This window comes from Mustela nivalis (genome assembly GCF_964662115.1).
Source record: "Mustela nivalis genome assembly, chromosome: 20".
Lineage (NCBI taxonomy): Eukaryota > Metazoa > Chordata > Mammalia > Carnivora > Mustelidae > Mustela > Mustela nivalis.
Window position 1 is genome coordinate 11,693,353 of NC_139039.1, and position 23,199 is coordinate 11,716,551.

General features: G+C 36.9%; 1 protein-coding gene across 1 annotated transcript in view; it reads right to left on the minus strand.

Moving 5' to 3' along the window:
* LOC309855305 (uncharacterized protein) overlaps nt 1-21,382 on the minus strand; it is a gene marked incomplete at its 5' end in the record, with an annotated part of 601,888 nt that extends 580,506 nt beyond the window's left edge. The window contains 2 exons of the mRNA XM_082715476.1: nt 21,187-21,234; nt 21,312-21,382. Coding sequence (XP_082571602.1) covers nt 21,187-21,234; nt 21,312-21,382 — 119 coding nt within the window. The remainder of the gene's footprint in view (nt 1-21,186; nt 21,235-21,311) is intronic.
* Between the last annotated feature and the right edge of the window lie 1,817 nt (nt 21,383-23,199).

Genomic DNA, 23,199 nt, shown 5'->3' on the forward strand with positions numbered 1-23,199 from the left:
TGCCTACTTGTGATCTCTGTTTGTGAAATAAATAAATAAAATCTTTAAAAAAAAATGACACATGGGACCAAATGTACATCACAGATATATTCAGAACAGTCCATCCCAAAGCAACAGAATACATATTCATCTCTAGTGAGATAAATGACAAAAAAGAAATATAAACAATTATTAGAACATATTATAAGCAACTACATGTCAACAAATTAGACAATCAGGAAGACATGGATGCATTCCTAGAGACTATAAACTGCCAAACTGAACCAGGAAGAAATAAAAACCTGAACAGACCCATGATGAGCAAGGAAACTGAAGCAGCAATCAAAAATCTCCCAACAAACAAGAGTCCAGGGCCAAATGGCTTCCCAGGGGAATTCTATCAAATATTTAAGAAGAATTAATTCTATTCTCCTAAAACTGTTCCAAAAAACAGAAATGGAAGGGAAACTTCCAAACTCATTTTATGAGGCCAGCATTACCTTAATCCCAAAACCAGACAAAGACCCCACCAAAAGGAGAATTACAAACCAATATCCCTGATGAACATAAATGGAAAAATTCTCACCAAAATACTAGCTAACAGGACCCAAGAGTACATTAAAAGGATTATTCACCATGACCACGTGATTTTATTCCTGGGCTGCAAGTTTGGTTCAACATCTACAAATCAATCAATGTGATACAATACCTTAATAAAAGAAAGAACAAAAAACATATGATACTCTCAACAGATTCAGAAAATACATTTGACAAAGTACAGCATCCTTTCTTGATTAAAACTCTTCACAATGTAAGGATAGAGGGTACATACATCAATATCATAAAAGCCATCTATGAAAAACCCACAGAAAATATCATTCTCAATGGGGAACAACTGAGAGTTTCTCTCATACTGAGAGCTTCTCAGGAAGAGGGCAGGGCTGTCCATGATCACCACTGATATTCAACATAGTTCTAGAATTCCTAGCTTCAGCAATCAGAAAACAGAAAGAAATAAAAGGTATCCAAATTGGCAAAGAAATCAAACTCTCACTCTTTGCAGGTGATATGATAGTTCATGTGGAAAACCCAAAAGACTCCATCCCAAAACTGCTAGAACTTATGCAGGAATTCAGTAAAGTATCAGGGTATAAAATCAATGCACAGAAATCAGTTGCATTTCTATAAACCAACAACAAGACAGAAGAAAGAGAACTTAAGGAGTTGATCCCATTCACAACTGCACCCAAAACCATAAGATATCTAGGAATAATCTAATCAAAGAGGCAAAGAATCTGTACTCAGAAAACCATAGAATATTCATGAAAGAAATTGAGGAAGGCACAAAGAAATGAAAAAACGTTCCAATTCACTACTTTCATTATGTTTGTATTAACCTGTGAAATTTTTTTTCATAATTTTCTTACTCCTTATTATGGCCTGTTCTTTTTACTCAAAGAATCCTTTAATATTTCTTGTAAGTCTGGTTTGGTGGTTAAGAACTCCTCTAACTTGTGTTTGTTGGGGAAAGTCTTTAGCTCTCCTTCTATTCTCAATGATATCCTTGCTGGGTAGAGTATTCTTGGTTGCAGGATTTTTATCATTTTAGCACTTTAAATATAACATGCCACTCTCTTCTGTCCTGTGAAGTTTTTGCTAAGAAATCACCTCATAGCCTTATGGGGTTTCCCTTGTATGTAACTGTGTTCTTTTCTCTTGCTACTTTTACAATTCTCTTTTTATCACTACTTTTGCCATTTTAATTATTATATTTCTTGGTGTGTACCTCCTTGGGTTGATTTTCTTGGGAGGTCTTGTGTGCCTTATGGATCTGAGTGTCTGTTTCCTTCCCCAGATTAGGGAAATCTTCAGCTATTATTTCTTCAAATACATTTTCTACTCCCTTTTCTCTTTCCTTGCTTTCTGAGATCTCTAAATGCAAATGTTATAATGCTGATGATGTCACTATGTTTTCTTAATCTATTCTCATTTTTTATTATTCTTTTTTTTTCTTCTGTAGTGTGGTTGTTTTCCATTACTCTGTCTTCCAGATCACTGATCCATTCTTTTGTCTCCTGAAATCTACTAATAATTACCTTAGTGGATTTTTAATTTCATTTATCAAGTTCTTCACTTCTGACTGGTTCTTTTTTATATTTTCTATCTCTTTGTGGAATGTCTCACTGAGATTCTCCACACTTTTCTCAAGTCCAGTGAGTGCCATTATAACCATTACTTTGAATTCTTTATCAGGTATATTGCTTATCTCTGTTTCATTTAGCTCTTTTGCTATTGTTTTGTTCTATTCTTTCATTTGGGACATATTCCCCTGTATCCTCATTTTGTCTAACTCTGTTTGTTTCTATGTGTTTGGAAAGTTGGTTATATCTCCTGATCTTGAAAGTATTGAAGAAGAGGTCCTGCACAATGACCATGTTCACCAGAACCAAGTGCTTGAAGTGCATATCCCATATGGGTCTCATGCACTGTAGTGTTGTGTCTGAGTTATGTTTGCCTTCACTCTAGTTGACTGCAATGGCTCACTTTACCTGTTATGAACCAGGTTTGGTCCCTGTGCTCTTAAGAGACTAGGGCTCATGTGGGCTTATAGTTGGGCAGCGTCAGCAGTCAGACTAGAGGCTTGCCCTTAGCCCGCATGCAAGCACTACAGTTGTCCCAAACTTTAGGACACTCTGCCTTTTTTGCTGAGAAGATTTTGTTGGTGGACAGGGCCAACAGTCAGGCCAGACACATGTTTGGGTTGTATACACATTGATCAGCAAGTCATCCTCTCTACATTGCCAGTTATAAAGTTCAGTTGCTGGGGCTGCAGTCAAACTTGTGTGTGTTTGTGTTTCTCTGACCCCAAAACAGGAGTCACATTGGGGTGGTGCAGGTCCCTACCAGGGATTCTCAGAGAATGAAATAGGACAAGAGCTGCTTTAGAGGGACTCCTATTGTGTGGAGTGGATTGGATGGGGCAGAACCACAGGAAAATGAAGGGAGAGATGTGTGGTGTTAGCAAAATAGGCAAAGCACGTTCTTGCTGTTTCCCACAGATGTCTGGCTATGTAGGGTTGGGGGGTGGTGAGAGAAATGGTGTCTGCCTACTATTTTATTGGGGAAATCTTCTAAAGGTCCCTGCCCCTCCAGCATATGTTCTGAGATTAATAAATAAGTATCCTTCCTATATATACCCCAGGCTCTCTTCAAACTACAGTTTCCACATAGTATCTCAGTGGGACTGTTTATGCTGGCTCTTTAAAGATGGGAACAGTTTTCTATTGTTCTCTAGCTCTTCCAGAGTCAAGCCTGCTAATTTTTCAAATACCCAGAGTTATGCCCCACTGGTTGTTCAAAAAAAAAAAAAAATAAACAAAAATAAAACAAAACAAACAAACAAAAAACAAATCCAGAATTAGGCCCTACTGGTTTTCACAGACAAATATTTGAAGATTCATCTTCTCAGTACAGGTCCCTCATGTCTGGGGTATCTGCTGTGGGTCTGATCCTCCCTCCCTTGTGCTATAATGTCCCTCCTGTTTGGTTAGTCTTGCCTGGAGTTTTGTTCCTCATGACATCTCTGCGTCTCTTACTTTTTTCAATGTGACTTCTTCTCTATTATTAACTGTGGAAAGACTATTCTGCCAGTCTTTAGGTCATTTTCTGGGTTGGATGCACTGATGTATCTACAACCTAAGTGTGTCCTGGGACAAAGTGAACTTATGATCTTCCTACTTACCATCATCCTAGAATTGCCCACTTTTTAAAATTGAAGTATGGCTGACACACAGTGTTACATTAGTTTCAGGGGTACAATGTAGTGATTCAACAGCTATACATTATACCATACTCACAAGTGTGGCTACCATCTGTAACCATAGAACACTATTACAATATCACTGACTGTATTCTCTATGCTGTAAACTTTTGTCTCTTATTCATTCCATTTCCTTCACTTTGGAAGTATAATTTCGCTGGATACAGAATTGTAGATATTCTAGAATTGCTTGTAAATATTGTTTTTTTTTTTCATTTCAAAATTTTCAGCATCTCATTCTATTATCTTCTTATGAGCATCATTTATGAAATATTTGATTTAATTCTTATACATGTTCTTACATAGTTAAGATGTTCACTCTCTTCTTCCTCCCAGACCTTCTATCTTCTTTCAAGATTTTCTCATGTCTTTGACAATCTGAATTTGAGTATGATTCACATTTTTATTTTGTATTTATCATGATTGGTGTTATCTCAGATTCCTGGATTTATGTTTTTTTTAAATCTTTCATTACTTTTGAAAAATTTTCAGTTCTTACCATCAAAAATATTTCTTTTGTTTCTTTGCCTCTCTCTTTTTCTTCTAATATTTTCATTACATATATATTACACCTTTTATAATTGTTCCATAGTTCTTAGATGTTCTATTATTTTAAATTATTTTACTCTTTTTGCTCTTAAATTTTGGAAATTTCATTGATATTTCTTCAAGCTCACTGGTTCTTTCATTGGCCATGTTCAGCACATTGATGAGCTCATCAAAGACATTTTTCATTTCTGTTACAATCATTTTGATCTTTGGTATATTTTTAAAATTCTTTCTTAGAGTTTTTGTCTCTCTACTTACATTACTCATTTGTTCTTGCATGTTGTCTGCTTTTTTCAAATAGAGATCTTAGAATATTAATCACAGCTAATTTACATTCCTGGTTTCATCATTATAAAATGTCTGCCATATATGAGTCTAGTTCTGATATTATTTCTGTGTCAACAAACTATTTTTTTGTCTTTTAGCATTTTTCTTTTTATATGGAAAGCTGCAAATAATGTATCAGGTAAAAAGGACTGATGTAAATAAACCTTTGGTTTGAGGCTTTTTGTTTGTTTTCCTGGCTATGATTTAAGCTGTGCTTACTGTTGGCTGTAGCTCTATGTCAGAAAAACTAAAAGTTCCCCTGGAGTTCTTGTTTTCACCTTCCCTGTTGTCTTTCAGCTTCCTTAGATGTTTCTTCTTAAATAAGATCTGAGATGGGCAGTTTTTTTCAGTTGCACTCATCTCTTGTTATACAGGAACCCTACAGATGTGGTAATAAGCTATACAAGGAAGAGAAGCATTCTGTTGCCATATTATTAGGTCTCATCTTGATACTTTTGTGAGCTTTTTGTGCCTTTGGGTACAAGTACTGGTCACAAAGTTCACAAGTACATTTCAGTCTTTTTTTTCCCCATTACTTGAGACAGGAAGTCTAGAGGGTCTAGAGTTAGGAATTTACTTTCTCTCATATGGAAGCTAGAGTGAGCTACAATTGGGTATTTCTCTTCCTCCTAGTTTGTTAAGCTCTGGTAAGCCCCACGGGATCATCAGGCTCTGAAAAATATTTTCTTTCAAAGGTAGTCTTCATTAAGAAAGAGAATGTTTGAGCATATTTCAAAATGGCTACCTTTTCCTTCCCCTGTGCCAGAAGCACAAGTGAGATTTCTCTCCAGTACTCCCTGACAGACCCTGAAAGAGCTCATAGAAGTCAAACTCATGCAAGTCTGGGGGTCCTGTTAAGACAGGCCCTCTGTGGAAGTTTTTACTCTTGAGTCTGTCCACAGTGAGCCTCAAACACATCATCAATTACAGTTAAGATTTTCTGCCCCAGTACAGTTTTTCTAGTGTTTTCTTTTTCATTCCAATCAACTGTAACTCTCTGTTTCCACCTATTTGTCTCTTCAATTTTGGAAGCAGCAGTTACCCTATAATATCAATTATCTTATGAGAAGAGTTGATTAGTTTCAGTTTGTTCAAGACATTTTTGTTGAATGAAGATGAGAGTGATGCCTTTTAAGCTCCTTACATGGTAGAGTGGAAGCCCAAGGTCCTGAAAAGTTTTGAATTGAACAATGAGGGAGGTAGCACATCCAGTAGAGACTTCACAAGCAGAACTGCTAGTTCTAGCCACTTTATACACTTGGGCCATAACTAGTATTCTCTACTTCTAAGACATTAAAACCTCTTAAAAATTATTTAGTAAGAAAGATAGATTTCAGGATACATAAAAACCAAATGCCTAATAACTGAAGATTATAAATATCTTACAAAATTACTCTGAAACTAGGCGAAGAAGAGGATATGCACCAAAGACTGGACTTTGCCAAGATATAAATATCTACGAGGCACCTGGGTGGCTCAGTGGGTTAAACCTCTGCTTTCAGCTCAGGTTGTGATCCCAGGGTTCTGGGATCAAGCCCCACATCGGGCTCTCTGCTCAGCGGGGAGCCTGCTTCTTCTTCTCTCTCTGCCTGCCTCTCTGCCTACTTGTGATCTCTCTCTGTCAAATAAATAAATAAAGTCTTTTAAAAAAAGATATAAATATCTAAGAGTGAACACTAACTTTTGAGTTATCCTAGAGTCACGCCAAAGGGAAATCATTACCCAGTCACCAATGGATAGAGAAAATGTATAGAAACTGTGCCAAAAAATGAAAACAAGAGTTCTGTGCTGTATAGAGTTGTCCAAGAGTCTACTGACCTAGCAGAGGAGAAGAAAGAACTGAGGGTTAGAAAAGGAGTGGCCAAAGTCAATTCCAGTAGAGAAGGACACCAAGGAAGTTCCACCAGCAATTCCATAAACATAGCCTGTAGGTTTCAATGTCCCTCTTATGTCCTCATTGGTCTCTTTCAAAGGACCATGTTTATATCCACTAAGAAACGGTTGTCAATGTCCTATGTCATGTTTTTCAAGAAGTCAGAAAAGCTGTTTACCCACCCATTTCAAAACATTCTCTACTCTAATGCAATGGAGTTTGAAATCCTACGTCTATTAAAGAATTCTTAAGGTTTCCTTTTTCTGTGATACTGTTTAAAAACATTAATAGTTCTGAGAGGACAAAAAGACTTATTTCACCAGTATTTTTATCATTTGTTTACTAATGCTGCACTCTTCACAACAGGAACTAGATTCTCAAAATTGGGTACTCAAAGAAATAGAGAAAGCCAATAATGCTTTCAAGAAGGGGAGGTTGTAAGGGAATTTGATTTTTTTGCACATTTTCACACATATGTGTAAATGTATATGCCTACATACACACACATAACTGAAAAATTGTCTCACCAGCCTCAAAATCTCATGTTGCTTTATTTGAACATTTTGTATAATACTTATTACTTACAAATACCTATTTCATATGATGTCTGTGTTTTATTATCCCGAACAGACCTTAAATTCCTTGAAATGAAAAGTTGGGCTTCATAGAATTATGATTGAATGAAACAATCCATTAGCCACTTATATAGGTATTTTTTATATGCAAGATGTACAAAGTACAAGATCTAATATATCAAGGTGGCTATTAATATTTCATGGTAACAATTCATTCACAGATGATTGCTGTAAGAGCTAAACCCTTTCATACACAGAAGACTTAGTACTACATTCAGAAATGCAACCAAGGGGCGCCTGGGTGTCTCAGTGGGTTGAGCCGCTGCCTTCGGCTCAGATCGTGATCTCAGGGTCCTGGGGTCAAGCCCCGCATTGGGCTCTCTGCTCAGCAGGGAGCCTGCTTCCCTCTCTCTCTCTCTCTCTGCCTGCCTCTCTGTCTACTTGTGATTTCTCTCTGTCAAATAAATAATAAATAAAATCTTTAAAAAAAGAAAAAAGAAATGCAACCAAAAGGAAGCAGACCTGAGGACCATACATGTATCATAAATTGGAAAATGCCCTTGGAAATTAGTCTTAGTCCCCTTCAGGTACTTACTCAAAGGCAAGTCCAGTGCAAGAAGAAAGCAGTTAAAGATTCCCTTCAGTGCATTTTGGTAAATTCTACCAGGTCTCTCGCTGGTAATGAATTATATATGCATTACTTCGTTACTGGAGTCAACTGAAATTAGAGAATGGATGGTTCTTGCAACTTTAGAGATTCAAAGCAATTTGTCTGTTCACTTGTTGCTGACTTATAAGGAGAATATCATCTCAATTTTATCAATCCAGTTTCAACTAAACACAAGCCAATAAATTAATAGTCCTGAAGGTTTAAATATACGCCTTATATGCCAATATTGTTTGGTATCTTTGCAGTTTTATGTTTGTAATCACAGCTACATGAGAAAACCCTATCTTTAAATAATTATGATGTTAATGAAGTTGCCATTATATCATCATAATATACTATCATATACTTGCTCCTTGTCTCTTCTCTCTCTCCCCCATACCTTCTTGTTTCTTTCTCTTTATTTAGCATATTGATGTTTATTATATTTAAATATGATAATAGACCAGTATATTATTAGGAGGATTATGATTCAAGACCAATTTTGCATCAGCTCCCAAAACACAGTAAAGAAATAGATGGGTAGATCAGTAGGTCGATAAATGGGTATATAGATAGACAAAAACAAAACAAATATCTCCACCTTTACCTCGCAATACAGGCATTTGGACAACAAGACACTACTATCTCCTCACACAAATGAAAACCAAAAGGAAGGAGAAAATATCTCACAGCCTCTATCCCCAGACTGGCTAGTTTAAACCAGTACTCCTTGGGTCTAACAATATTGACTAATATTACTGTTACACAGCACCATTACATCAGTGTCTGCCAAATCTGCCTGAATTACAAATAAGTCCTGGTTATTTGTTAAAAAACATGAATTCTGGTCACCAAACAGAATGTTCTAAAACAGAATTTCTCAGGGTAAATCTTTATTATCTGTATATTTGAGAGAAACCCTACATCATTCCTATTATCAGAAAAGATTGGGAAATGTTGATTGCTTCATTTTATTTAAGATTTACCTGAACAACTACCTGAAGTGAGAGTTAGGAGGTGGAAAACATCTGAATTATTACAAATGAGAAAACGCACACGTAGAGATATTAAATGCTTGGTGAAGTTCACACAGCTTAAAAAAAGGGGGCAGGGCTCTTAACTCCATATAATCTGACATATATATGTATGTGTATACACACACACACACACACACACACACACACACACATATATATATATATATATATATATATATATATATATATATATTTTTTTTTTTTACTAATAGTACTCCAGATTCTTGGTTGCTTCCCTACTCTGCTGGCCACATGGTTGTTATTCAAGACAAAGGTTCCGGATAGAAATAAGTAAGTAAGAAATAGAATATCCTGCAAAGTAAGAAATAACCCTTAATTCACTGAGTCTCTCTGCTACATACGAGTATCTCCATTGCTTACACAGATTTCTCAATCCTTCTGGTTCTCTGAAGCATTCCTTTGCAATCTCCTGCTGTCACTACCCTGCCTTCTTTTTGAAGGATCCAGACTCAATATTATTCTTTCCTGCCCAGTCTCCTCTTTCCCAAATACCCATCCATCCAGCAACAATGGTCAATGTCTTTAGATAGACAGAAAGCCAGTAATCCAAGGCTCAAATATAGGATGTAAAAATATGTGACTATTTAATGGAGCTAGAACTAGAAAACTGGACTCCCTGTGGCCCAAGGCAAAGCATTTCACCTCTTTGGGTCTTGCATGTGAATTATTTTAATCTGACCAGACATTTTACAGATAGAAGAATGTAGACCATCTGATCAAGTCTCTTATATTAAAAGAAGGGAAATTAAGATGTTAAAAGTTAATTTAGTAATTCACATGAAATTACAAAACTTAAAAGTGTAAAGTAATATGTTTGAGGATATAATGCCTTTGTCTCTTGCCTAAGCAGGATTCCTCTTTTTCCAAGCCCATGCAAATTGGGAAATAACTCATTCTCTCTTTTGTGTAAACTTCACCATACCAAACTTTGTACTGAGTGCTTTATATAAATTATATTTTACTAAACCTCAAAACAACCTTTCAAACTAAATATTGCAATCTCCAACTGATTTATGAGGAAACTGACTCACACATTAAAAGCCTATTACTTTTTGCAAAAACAAAAATATGGTTCACATTTAGGGTTTTGTTTTTTTTTTTTTTAATTCAAAATATTATCACTTAGCCCCTTCTCATGTAGTTGTCACCTTACAGCTCTACTTTTCAAAACGCATACATCCTTCTAAAAACCAACTGGAAACAAATAAATAGAAAAGAGAGTGCATTTATGTATGAAGCTAAGAAGTAGAGCTAATAGGGAAGGTAATAGATGAAGGGAGACTCATATACAGAGACAGTTGAATGGGCCAGAACAATGACCACAATCAACATAGTGAAACGTAGGGCCTTAGAGGTTACATTAATAGTTTATCCTAGGTATAATGAAAAACCATTGTAGGATTTTATTCTAGGGACATGCATTGATTTACTTTTGAGAATATCGCTGTGGCTGCTTTGTGGAGAAAGGCCTATGGGGAGATGAGAGAGGAAACAGGGAGATATCTAAGCAGGCTTTTGTTTGAATTCCATTAGGTGATGGTTTCTGGGACTATATATAGTAGTAGAGACAGTGAGAACTGGTAGAAGTTTGGTTATGTTTTGGCAGAGAGCTACCTTAATTAACAGACTGGGTCTAGAATCAATCAACTCCTAGACTTCTAGCCTGAGCACCTAGGTGGCAGTTGTAGTACCCTTCCTTGAGCTGATGGGATAGTATGGACTGAGGTGAAGGACTACAACTGATAGTTCTGCTCTGGCCAAGTTCAATCTGAGATGCCTATCAAATAGTCTGGTAGTGATTATTAGTTGACTATCTTAGATTTGAGCACTTGAGAGATGTTTGAATGGGAATACTGAGAGTTCAGAAGAACAGAAATAGTATTTGAGACGATGGGATCAGTTGCCGTCACCTAGTGATAGAGTAGAGATCAAAAGGATCAGAAGCTGAGAGCTGATGCCAGAATCCTAAGGCAACTGTACCAACTGGATAGTTCATCGATAACGTGGAGCTAAGAAAAAAGATTGAAAAGTGCAGTTAGTGAGGTAGGAGGAAAGTCAAGAGATCATGGTGTCCTGGAAGCAAAAGAAAAACATGTTTCAGGATGGATGGAATCATAGATCATGTTAAATACTGTAAAGAGCAATAGTAATATGATGGGAAAATAACCACTAGTCATGGGAAGATGTAGATTAATGGTGACCTTGTTCAGAACTGTTCACAAAGAATGACAAAGTCCAAAGTCCAATTGAAATGAGTATGGGTGAGAAACAAAATGTGAGGTGAGTACCCAGAGAATACAAATATAAAGAACTCATGATTTTTTTTTTCTTCTGTGAATAGAAGCAGAACAATAGTAGCCTAAACTGCAAGGCTATATGAGGTAAGGGACAATATTTTAAAGGATATTTTGAAGGAACCAGTAAAGAGTGGAAGCTTGATGATTCAGAGGAAAAAGTTTAATTACAGAAATTAAATCTTGAAGATGATAATAGTGGTTGGAATTTCTGGCACAAATTAACTTGGTCTTCGCATGATTTTTTCTATAATAAGGGAAACCACAATAAGGAATACTATAATAAAGGAAATAACACAGTAGGGTGGTAGGATTTTTGGTCAAGGTGAATTATCATAAAATTCCATTTATTGTGTACAAGTTTATCAGCTTAGAGAACATTCAGGGAGTAGGTATCAAAGATTTGAAAAGGCATGAAACTGTCACTTCGGAAAGTAGGAAGGTAAATTTAATAGGAAAACGTATGTCTCCAAATTCATCTCTAGTCATTCTCTCACTTGTTTATGATACAACATCCACACTGGCATACTTTCTGTCTCTTGAACATACCCAGGTCTTCTCCATCTTCAAGCCTTTGCACTTGCTGTTTCTTTTGCTTGCACCATCTGCTTCTTTCCATATTTTGCATAGCTTCCTGCCTCTTATTCAGGACTCAGTGCAAATCCTACCTCTTCGTTAAAGGACTTCCCTGATGACTCTAGCTACAGGGGCCCTCTTAGTCACATATTACCACATTACCCTATTTTCTCATTTTTATCAGTTGTTGAAATTGGCTTATTTGGATTTTGTTTTAGGATTTTTCATCCCTACACTCCCCAATTAAACCTAAGTTCCTGTAACTATTAGGTGCTATTTTTTCAGAGCCTATAAACGCACCTGACAAATAATAAACACTCAAAACTTTCTGGCCAAGAAATAATCAAGCTAACATTTCTTTCTTTCTTTTTTTAAAATTTTTTTAGATTATTTATTTATTTATTTGACAGACAGAGATCATAAGTAGACAGAGAGGCAGGCAGAGGAGGGGGGGAAGCAGGCCCCCTGCTGAGCAGAGAGCCCGATTCGGAGCTCAATCCTAGGACCCCGAGTTCATGACCTGAACTGAAGGCAGAGGCTTTACACACTGAGCCACCCAGGTGCCCCACGCTAGCATTTCTTACCAGTATTTGTGCATCTGCTGTGCAAGCACCTAAATGCAGCCTTCTCACTATGGGTCAGCTTCACTCTGTTGACTGTGGTCATCGTTCTGGCTGATTGAACTGCCTTTGTGTATGATGCTCCTTTTATCTATTACTTTCCCTATTAGCTCTACTTCTTAGCTTTGTACATAACTGCACTCTCTTTTCTATTAATTATTTGTTTCAAATGTTTAATAGGAAAATTTAGCAGGATTATCTGAGTTTTGAGATTCCTTTTGATATCATGGACATAAATTTAAAGTAATTCCTATTAGTGAATTTTCTCTGATTGTTGAGCTTCTCATTCGTACGTACAAAATAAAAGGATGGTTGAGCTGATCAGGGTTGGGATATTCCAGTGAGTATGATGTTGGGTGGTGAGAGATGATAGAGAAACTTGGAAGGTTTCAAAGAGAATATAGGGCTAAAATAAAGAACCTAGGTTTCTAGGGAAAGTGAGGACCTAGAGTGATGACTAATAGAGCAAAAGTGCTAGAATAAACAACAGCAAACAACTGCAAGTTTTCATGAGTTTGGGGAATTGCTGGAATAAAAATATTAGAACAAACTAGAAGAAGAGAAGTTGATAATCAGAGATTACTGAAATATTTAAAACTAACATTTTGGGAGTAGTGTAGGTATAGGTAATGATCACATGACCATGCGGCCAAGAGGGATTCAAAGGAGCAAGTAGATGAAGGTTCTAGGAATGTTAGGGGTTAGATGTATTATCTATCTGCATGAGAAAAATCTCAAAATATCATAGCTATGTAGAGAGAGACAAGAGCTAGATTCTCTATGAATTACAAGAGCAAACAATGTCTCAGTACTTGGTAGCATGGAAGTGAAAGGTAATAAAATCTGGTGAGTTGAATTTGACAAAGACAAAAAACAAAAAACAAAACAAAACAAAAACAGTGTTTTTAAGGAGGAAGGAGAAGAAATGTTTTTCAAGTAATAAAAGGGAATAGGGAAGACCCTTGAGTTATGTGGCGTGAAGAAATAAAAACCATGTCCGTTCAAGAAGTTCCAGAGAAGTAGTATCTTCAGTGTGGTCATGTTTCAATGATGCAAGAGCATAAAGGGTCCATTCAAAGGAGGAGGTGAGAACAGATTGGGATATGTTTGTGAGAGTGATTCCAATGATACTGAAGGATTAGAGCAGATTGGGGGAGGGAATTTAGGATTGGCTCAGTGAATGTAAACAACTGCAAGGAGATAATCATTTGTATTTCGATGTATGGCACTGAAACTTGAATTTCTGTTAACATCCAAGGATGTAGGTAGGTACAACAGATTAATTCTGGAAATCAGATACACGATTGAAGACTTTGTAGCAGTGTTTATGGCCCCTGTGGAGGTGAGGGGAGGGATAGTCAACTCAGCAAAATATGGGATAACTAAAAACTGAGAATTTGGCTTGGCTGTTCCCTTGAGTAAAGGAGCTGACTTCCCCCATTTGCAGAGGTGACTGGATGATACAATTCCATTTAAGAAATATGTGAAAGATATGGAGGCTATAACTGACTACCAGATCAATAAAAGCTGAAAACATGACTTCACTAAAGAGGAAAAAAAAAAAAAAAGATGTATTCTTTGACTGCATCAATAAAAATTCACTGTCCGAAAAAGTGAATATACCCACTAGTAGTAGACAGTATCAAAGGCACCATGGATAATTCTGGGTTTCATCCTTACAGAATAATTTTGGCAAGTGGAAGTCTTTCCCTGGATTTATAAGATGTGTTTAAAACCACAAAGTGATTGTGACCATATTGAATAACAGATTGTCAGGGCATCGAACAAGCCATGTAATAATAAACAGAAAGTACTACTTTAGCAGATGAGGAGATCCAGGCTTCTCTAGACATTACAGGACTCTCTAAGAGTATAAAGGACAGATTGCTTGGGAAATGTGATCTTTTCTTCTAAAATGATCTTTCTAGACTTATAATTTGTGGGGCCTTGTGTTTCAGAATAAATGAGCATGTTTATTAAGTGTATGTTCTTGGGTCTCATGCCAAAACTATTTAACCAGAATTACTGAGAATGGATCCAGAAATCTGTATGAGTTAATATGCTATATATTATAACCTCTCCCTCAATTTAACCATAGGAAAAATTAATAAGATCATTAATGTGCTAACAGATGCTTGACAGGTAGTAGTTTTGGTATACTATGCTATATTAAATAAAAGCTAGGCTTATCTTGACTCATTCATATATCCCAGTACTGAAACAGTGCCTGCACAGGGTGAGTACTTGATAAACATCTGGTGAATTAATGACTGAAGACATAAATATTGTCTCTAATCTAGATTTAAGGCTTCTGTATTCTCAACTCCAACTTGGGACATTACTACTGATTAAACATCTATTTCTCAGTCTCTGCAGAGACTTCTCCCTAGCCAAATCTACCTGTTCTAGAAAGGAGTCTCTATCACTTAGATAATGTCCATATTACCTTTCCTTAACCCATTCTTATCTTTCATTCTGACCCTCTTAGTCTAACTAAGAAAAGGTCAGCCTTTCCATTTGATTATCCAAACTCGATGCCAGTGCATACTTATCCTAATGGTCATGCTTGATTTTAGCTGTTCAGTCACAAATTGCTTAGGACAGTCTCACCTGGTCTGAGAAATCCTCAGGTCTTCAATAAAACCTACCATGGTTAAACAAGGCCATGTCATGACCACTTCTAGCAAAAGAATAAATAAAATTTGCTTAATGTGATTATTCATTCCAAATAGCTTAAAGAACTAGCTCATGAATTAAAAAAAGTTATTCTGATCTTTTCTAATGACAGACTTAAGACTAGTAGGAATAAGCTATAGAAAGGAAATTTTGATTCAAAATCAAAGAGAGCAATCTAAAATTAATCTCCCTACTATAGCATCAACTGTCTTAAAGTAGCCATCTCCCTTTTACTAAGAGAATTCAAGTAGAAGCAAAACAATAATTTATTAAGAATAGAATCATAAAGCTTGAAGAAACTTTAGAGATCAATTTAATGTCCTATTTCAATCTCATCCTTTTATATGTGTGGAATCTAAGGTCTAGAAAAATTGAAATCTACCTAGCTTTATATAGCTTATTAATGCCAATAGTACAAATACAAGCTGGCCTTAGGGCTTTGTCCACATATCTTCTCTAATTGTAGAAGTGGTATCTGCTTTGGTTTATAGGACTCTCTCTTATATAAATTCTAAACTAACAACTTATTTTTTTCGTTTTTTTTTGTTTATATCTGGAATTTTATAGTTAATTAATTTTACATGGAAATGAAGTGAATCATGACTCTCAATTTACATATTTGCAAACTGAATAAAAAAATCAAAAGCAAATCTGCCTGAAAACAGCTTATGACAACCTGTTATTTACTGACAAAGAAGTAACTCTCTTTTTTTTTTGGCAGGTGAAACAAATGGGATGACACCCACCTTCTTGTTGTGTATAACACGATCCTCCCCTTGGGCCTGAGAATACCATTTTGCCAATGGTAGAGAGAGGAAATAACATTTACAGAACGTCTGTTCGGTAGGTGTTTCATATATGTAATCACATCTAATTTCATTTAATCAGCAGAATATCTCTGTGAAATGGGATAGTACAGTCCTTTTAGAGATGAGGAAATTGTATCTTAAAACAGTTTACTGCCATCTTTAAAGGCCTATAGCTAATACATGATAGAACAAGATTTGAAATTAGGTCTTAGTTAGGGGGATGAACTACTCCAATCTGCTCAGAACTTGGAAGTTTCCCAGGACATGTTCAGTGTTAAAGTCCCAGTCAAACAGAGAAGGTTGCTCACCATAGTTAGTCCAAAATCCAGGGAAAGGACAAAGAAGTTCTTTCCCAAGCTTATCAATCACTAGTGACTCAACTTGGCGTGGTATAGAGGAGGAGCGCAAGGATAGGGGTTGTGATATAGAGTGTTAAGACACAGATTTCTGGATCCATTCTCTGTTGCTTTTGACTGAATGTGTCAGGAATCCAAAATTATTCTGAGATACATTGTCTATAAAAATGTTTTTAGAAATAACACTTTAGAAGTAAGGATCAGACTTTCCAAGCAATCTATCCTTTATGCTCGTAATGGGTCCTACTATGTCCAGAGGAGCCTAGACACCTGTATTTGCTGGCCTCATTAGTAAATTTGATTAGTAACATAAGTAACATTTAAAGATCTTCAACATTATGGAAACCTCTGTTCCAACTGTTCTTGGCAGTAAGGAGATAAATGCAGTCTTCTCCTTAGAAAAAGATAGAACATCATTCTATGGTCTTTGTAGCCAAAGGCCAAAATTGAGGGACATCAGATATGAACAAAAGCCATTAATCATGTATCTGAATGCACCCTTTGGGCCAGTAGTTCTCAAACTATACCACGTGTATAAGGAGCACAGCAGAGATTAAACATAGCATGCACAGTCTTGTGGTCAACGTTTTTTTTTTTTTTTTTTTTAAGATTTATTTGACAGAGAGAAATCACAAGTAGACAGAGAGGCAGCCAGAGAGAGAGAGCGGGAAGCAAGCTCCCCGCCGAGCAGAGAGCTCGATGCGGGACCCGATCCCAGGACCCTGAGATCATGACCTGAGCCGAAGGCAGCGGCTTAATCCACTGAGCCACCCAGGCGCCCCTGTGGTCAACGTTTTGAGTCTGATTTCATTTGTCCAAGGTAAGGCCCATGTGATGGTTCATTTTTTGTGCCAACTTGACTTGGGGTGCTGGATATGTCTTGAGAGTGTTTCTGAATGAGATTCATACTTGAATCAGTAGACTAATTAAAGTGGATTGCCTTCCCCAATTTAGGTGGGCATCATACAATCCACTGAGGATGTGACTAAAACAAAAATGCAGAGGAAGGATGAATTCACTTTCTGCTGAGCTGAGACTTCAATCTTCCGCCCTTGACTGGGCTTATATCATCAGCACTAGCAGTTCTGAGTTCCTTGGACTCAGGCTGAAGTTTATACTGTGGGGTTTCTTGGGTCTCCAGCTTACAGATGGCAGGTCATGGGACTTCTTAGCTATAATAATAAAATGAGGCAATTCTTTACAATAAATCATATGTATCTATCTATCTATATAGCCGTTGATCATCTATCTATCTATATCCTACTGGTTCTGTTCCTCTAGAGAACCTTGATTAGTACCTCCAAGAATATATATTTTATCTCCCCCTTTTTCCCAAATAGTTAATTCTGACACTTTCTTGATTGCCTAATCTAAACTATAATCTTACATTCATTCTTTGCTTGTTCTTTACCTAACATGATACTAGACACTAGTTGGTGAAGGGGGTTTGGATAATGCCTAATTTTATAAAAGCAGACTATAAACAAAAGAAATTTTTAACCTGGATGACAATAGATCCAATCATATGTCTGTTTTGTTGTTGTTGTTGTTGTTTTTCTGGTGGCAAAATCCATTTTGAAACTGTCCTAAAAGAAAAGCATCTGGATGGGAAAAGATTTTAGATTAGGCATTTTGCTGATTTCTTCTCCTTGTCATTCATATTTCAGTGCTAATTTTCTAAAGTCTTTTACACAAAACAGTTTCAAATTCCATACAAGGCAAATTGGGCAAATTCCATTTCAGAATTGCAGTTGTGTTGACACACGGTAATCTTATTAGCAATAAAAGGATATTACCTATAATTGAATAGCTCTGCAATTAGCAAATTTCAGAGCCAGAGAACACTATCATTCTTCAGTTTTACATTTGTTTTTACCCACAGCAGGAAATGTTTGAATTACCAACAAAACTATTAGCATGTTCTTGCTCTACTAAATGAAAAAATAACTTAATAAAAAACTGCTTCACCCAGAATAAATATTAACTACAGTTCATGCAGATAAGCTTGACTTTAGCAATCAGGACTGTGTTACACTCATACTTTGATAAATAATGTGTCCATTTGTTTCAAATAATGTAACATGTGTGTCATCCCAAAATCTGATTGGGTAAAATCCTGTGCTCATAATAAAGGCCAGGTCTCCATTAATTTAAACAAACATATCTGTGTGGAAAATAATTCAAGTATTCATCTGAAGAAGTTATATTTGGTATCTTCATGACAGCTGTATAATTAGGTCATTCTAATACTATAACACACACACACACACACACACACACACACACACATTTCTTTTAAAATGGATTTAGTTATGTTCCAGGGCTCAACATCACCCATGGAACAAATTACATTAAAATTACAATTAGCTTCCGCTCAACTGTCAGCAGAAATCGATGTTGCTGTGTACATACTGCCTCTTCCTCACTTTTATTAAGCCCCTTTCAATTATGAGGGAACATAAATTGGAAGGATGTCGCTATGTCATCTACAGTATTAAAATGTACGAGGAACATTGACCCTGGCCTCTAGAGACTATGTGAAAAGCCATTTATATGCACAGCTGTACAAATTGCCTGAGTTTAATGCTAAATTCCGTGGAAAATCATCTTTGCTGCTCTGCATCTGAGGAAGGACAAGGTTTAAATATTTAATGTGTTCCCTCACCAGACAAGCCCAGTCAGCAGTGAATTAGTGAACCAGCCAGTACAGAGAGCTCCTTTTGGGAATGACAGGTTTTGCCTTTAAATGCAAGAAGTGACCTGAGTTCACACTTTGCCAGAAACAGCAGGCAGGGGAAGAGCCAACTCTGTTAGTCCACCTTGCCCTCACCAATGTTATCTTCCTTAAAACTACTCCCAGAGGGATTCCTAGATCCTGTTTCTAGTCTGTTCTTCGATGTTGGTTGCAACAGTATCCCTTCACCTCTATAAGATCTTTCTTCATAGACATGTACTGGTCATGAAAATATATTTTGGACATATTGAGAAAACACCTCTTCATATTAAAAAGAGAAACAAACAAACAAAAACAAAAGAATCTGGCCATAGATGGAAATCTTATGTCTGAATGTAGCTTTCAGAGTGATTTGCAATAGTTCAAATCCCACTTGACCATTTATGTATTGGCTCTGTCAATTTACTAATCTTCCATGTGCCTCTGCTTTCTCTTATGCAAAAGAGAGGAAAATAATCTTTTTATGTAAAAAGCAAAGATGATCAGAACATGTCCACAGAATTGTCTTGGAGTAAAAGACACCAAATGAAATATAGTAAGTATTAAAAGAAATACTTACTAACTAAATAACATCGGTTATTTTCAAGAAACATTGTAATTTAAGTCACCATTTACTTTTGTATTAATGTACCCAGTCTTCTTTATATTGAGCTGAAATCTGTCTCCTTATCATCTTTACATCTTACCTTATTGAGAATTCTCCAAAGATAAAATCAGATGTCTCGGGAGCTAATGAGTTTCCTGTCATATAAAGGTGTTCAAACAGAAATTGTGGCATTTATGTGTCGGAGGGCACTTAAGCTTTGAAGTTATAGTTACACCAGGTCAGCTTCCAACTGGAAGGGCAGAAGGAGATCAGAACAATAAAAGTGGGGTGGGGAGTGCAAAAGAACGCAGTATGAGAATCACTAGGAGACATTTTCAAAATGTCCATGTTAAGGCCTCATCTTGATGGATAGGGAGAGGGGTGCAGGAGTTAGAAGACAGACTAACCCTCTTTTCCAAACTGGTTTTGGAAATTACTAGACCAATGGGAATTTGGAATTACTCAGGCTAAGCAACATCTTGAGTCAGGACTGGAGATGTTTACCTAGATTGGTGAGTCTCAACCCTGTACACATTATAGTCACCTGGGGAGCTTTTCAAAAGTACTAATGATCAGGCCTCACCCCAGATCAGTTAAATCAAAATCTCTGGGAGATGGGCCAGAGCACTGAAGCTTTTAAAAAGCTCCTCAGGTAATTCTAATGTGCAGCCAAAGTTGAGAACCAATGATCTATAGATACTTACCTAGATAACCTTAAATGTTCTTTTTTAATCTGCTAATCTGTGACTTGTAGCATTTCAAACTAAGCAAACACAAATCTCCAAAATAATAATTATTATATAGATTAGGACATGTATTGAGCTGCATTATAATGATAACAGTAATAATAGTAAATAATATTAGTTTATTAAGCACACTCAAGTCTCTAACACCCAAATGGCTGTAGTTTAGAAAGTTTAACCATGTTGAGTAAGATTCCATAGTTGATTAGAGGTCAAGCTGGGAATCAAGTCTGGATCCTCACATTATCAAATTAGTTCTGTTTCTGCTCTATCACCATTAGCTTTTGTTTCTCAGGTCCTCTAGTGCCTAATTCTGTTTGTATTAACAGATCATGCTCTGTCTCCTTTAAAGTAGCCTACAGAAGTTCAGCTATCGGGCACCTGGGTGGCTCAGTGAGTCAAAGCCTCTGCCTTCGGCTCAGGTCATGATTCCAGGGTCCTAGGATCGAGCCCCACATCAGGCTCACTCCTCAGCAGGGAGCCTGTTTCTTCCTCTCTCTCTGCCTGCCTCTCTTCCTACTTGTGATCTCCGTCAAATAAATAAAATCTTTAAAAAAAAAAAGTTCAACTATATGTTATGATTCTAAGCCAATCTATAGTTTTTAACAGATACTTACAGACTAAAGACCCTTTGTGTTTACTTTGATGACCAATTTGTGGTCTCAGAGAACTGAGGGCTAGTTAGAGTTCAGTGAATCAAAGATTTGATTACCCTTATGGCAATTACATATGAAATAATTCTTAATGTAATAAAACAATCAACTTACCTTAAAAAAAAAAAAAGCAAGAGGCAACATTTCCTTTTACTCCAACACATACAAATCAGATTTTCTGTTTGCTTGTTTGTTACGTGGAGAAGGTAACGAAAATTTTACTAGCCAAGTCATGGTGCCAAAATTGAGTTTGACATTTCCTAGTTACTTGCATCAACAATTAAAGCACTTAGACCCTTAAAAACTTACCCGACTTCCACTTCCAGGAAGATGAAACAGAAGTACTTTCCCTTATTGCTTCAAGTAAGTACAACTAAAATCCTGTTCATATGTAAAACAAATAGAGAAGGCCCAAGAAAGAAAAGAAAGGATACCAACGAGAGGATTCAGGACCTGACTGAAGAATCATACAGTGGTGAAATTCTGGACCTTCTTTTTGCCTCATATTTCCCAGCTGAAGAAGTCAGCAACTGGAAATGTCAATAGGCACAGACCAAAAAAGACAAAACAAGGGCTAATCTCTCTAATCAAAGGACCAAGAAATGAGCAGCCAAGCAAGAAAAGAAATCTTGATATAATAACTGTTCTACTGTAGCCAAATACCTTAGGAAATGAAGCTGTAACCCTACCCTCACCCATACAAGGAAATGCCACGTGGAGAGTTTAAACTTCCACCCTTCCTAAACTGTAATGAGGCACCCCAAATACTCCCCCAAATGGTATCAGAAAAGCAAAACAAAGATTGAAATTTATTCCCCACTAGATGGTAAGAAGCCCTCCCCTCACTGTAATATCAGTGGAAACTACATGAGGAGCTTTGACATCCACCCTCACAGAACAGTAATAAGATGATCTTCAACTTTTTGTCAGGTGTTATCAAAAGAGGTAGGACCTCCCTACCACCATCTCCCCATGATCTTAGTGGAGACTATGTAGGGAGCAATAATGAGGTACTCCTACCCTCAAACAAATATTAGTGGAGGACTAATGGGGAGCCAGCACTCCCACCCCAACTACAGTAATGAAATATTCCCTCAGTGTCAATAGAGGCCAACTGGGAAAAATTGACTTCTACTTCCAGCTGGCAGTGAAGATGCATCCTCCCGGTCCCCCACTAGAGCAGTGCCAGTGGGAGCCAACTAAAATAGAACCTTAAAGTTAGATCCAGAGTCTTGTAACATAATAATAATTCCTCCCAAAAATTCTCTATATTTCAATTAAAAATACCTCATCATATGAAGAACTGAGGGGATCTCAAATTCAATGTAAAAAGAATCATAAAGCTGTATTAGTTTGCTAGGACTGCCATAATAAATACCACAGATCAGGTGGTTTCACAGAGAATTATTTCTTCACAGTCCAGAGGCTGAAAGTCCGGCATAAAGATGTCAGTAGGCTTGGCTTCATCCTGAGACCTCTCTCTTTGGTTTGTAGGTGGCATCTTCTTCCGGTGTTTTCACATGATCCCCCACTGTGTTTGTCCATGTCCTCTCTTCTTCTGGTTAGAACGCAGTCATATTGGATTGTAACCCATCTATGTAATCTCATTTTACGTTAACCACCTCTTTACATTTCCTTTCTCCAAATGGAATCATAATCTGAGGTACTGGGGATTAGGACTTCCACCTATGAATTTTGAGGAAGGGTAAGAAAACAATTCAACCCAGAATAGAAGCCAATTCTGACATGACAGAGGCATTAGAATTATTTGAAAAATATTTCAAATCAGCCACCATAAAAATGCTTCAGTGAGCAATTGCAAACACCCTTGAAACAGAAAAAATGAAAAATCTCAGCCAAGACATGGAAGATAATGAGGTAAAACCAAATGGAAATTTTAGAACTGAAGAATATAATAACTGAAATTAAAAATTCCATGGATGGGATCCATGGCAGAGTCGAGAAGGCAGTGGCAGGAATCACTGAACTAACAGATGGAACAATAGAAACCACCATCTGAACAACAATGAGTATTAAAAACAGTAAAAATGAAAACAACAGAGCCTCAGGGACCTGTGAGAATATGACAAAGATTATCATTCATCTCATCTAAGTCCAAGGAGAGAAGAAAAAGAGAGTACAGTTTATTTATTTTTTTTAAAAGATTTTATTTATTTACTTGACAGAGAGAGATCACAAGTAGGCAGAGAGGCAGACAGAGAGAGAGAGAGATGGAAGCAGGCTCCCTGCCGAGCAGAGAGCCTGATGCTGGGCTCGATCCCAGGACCCTGAGATCATGACCTGAGCTGAAGGCAGCGGCTT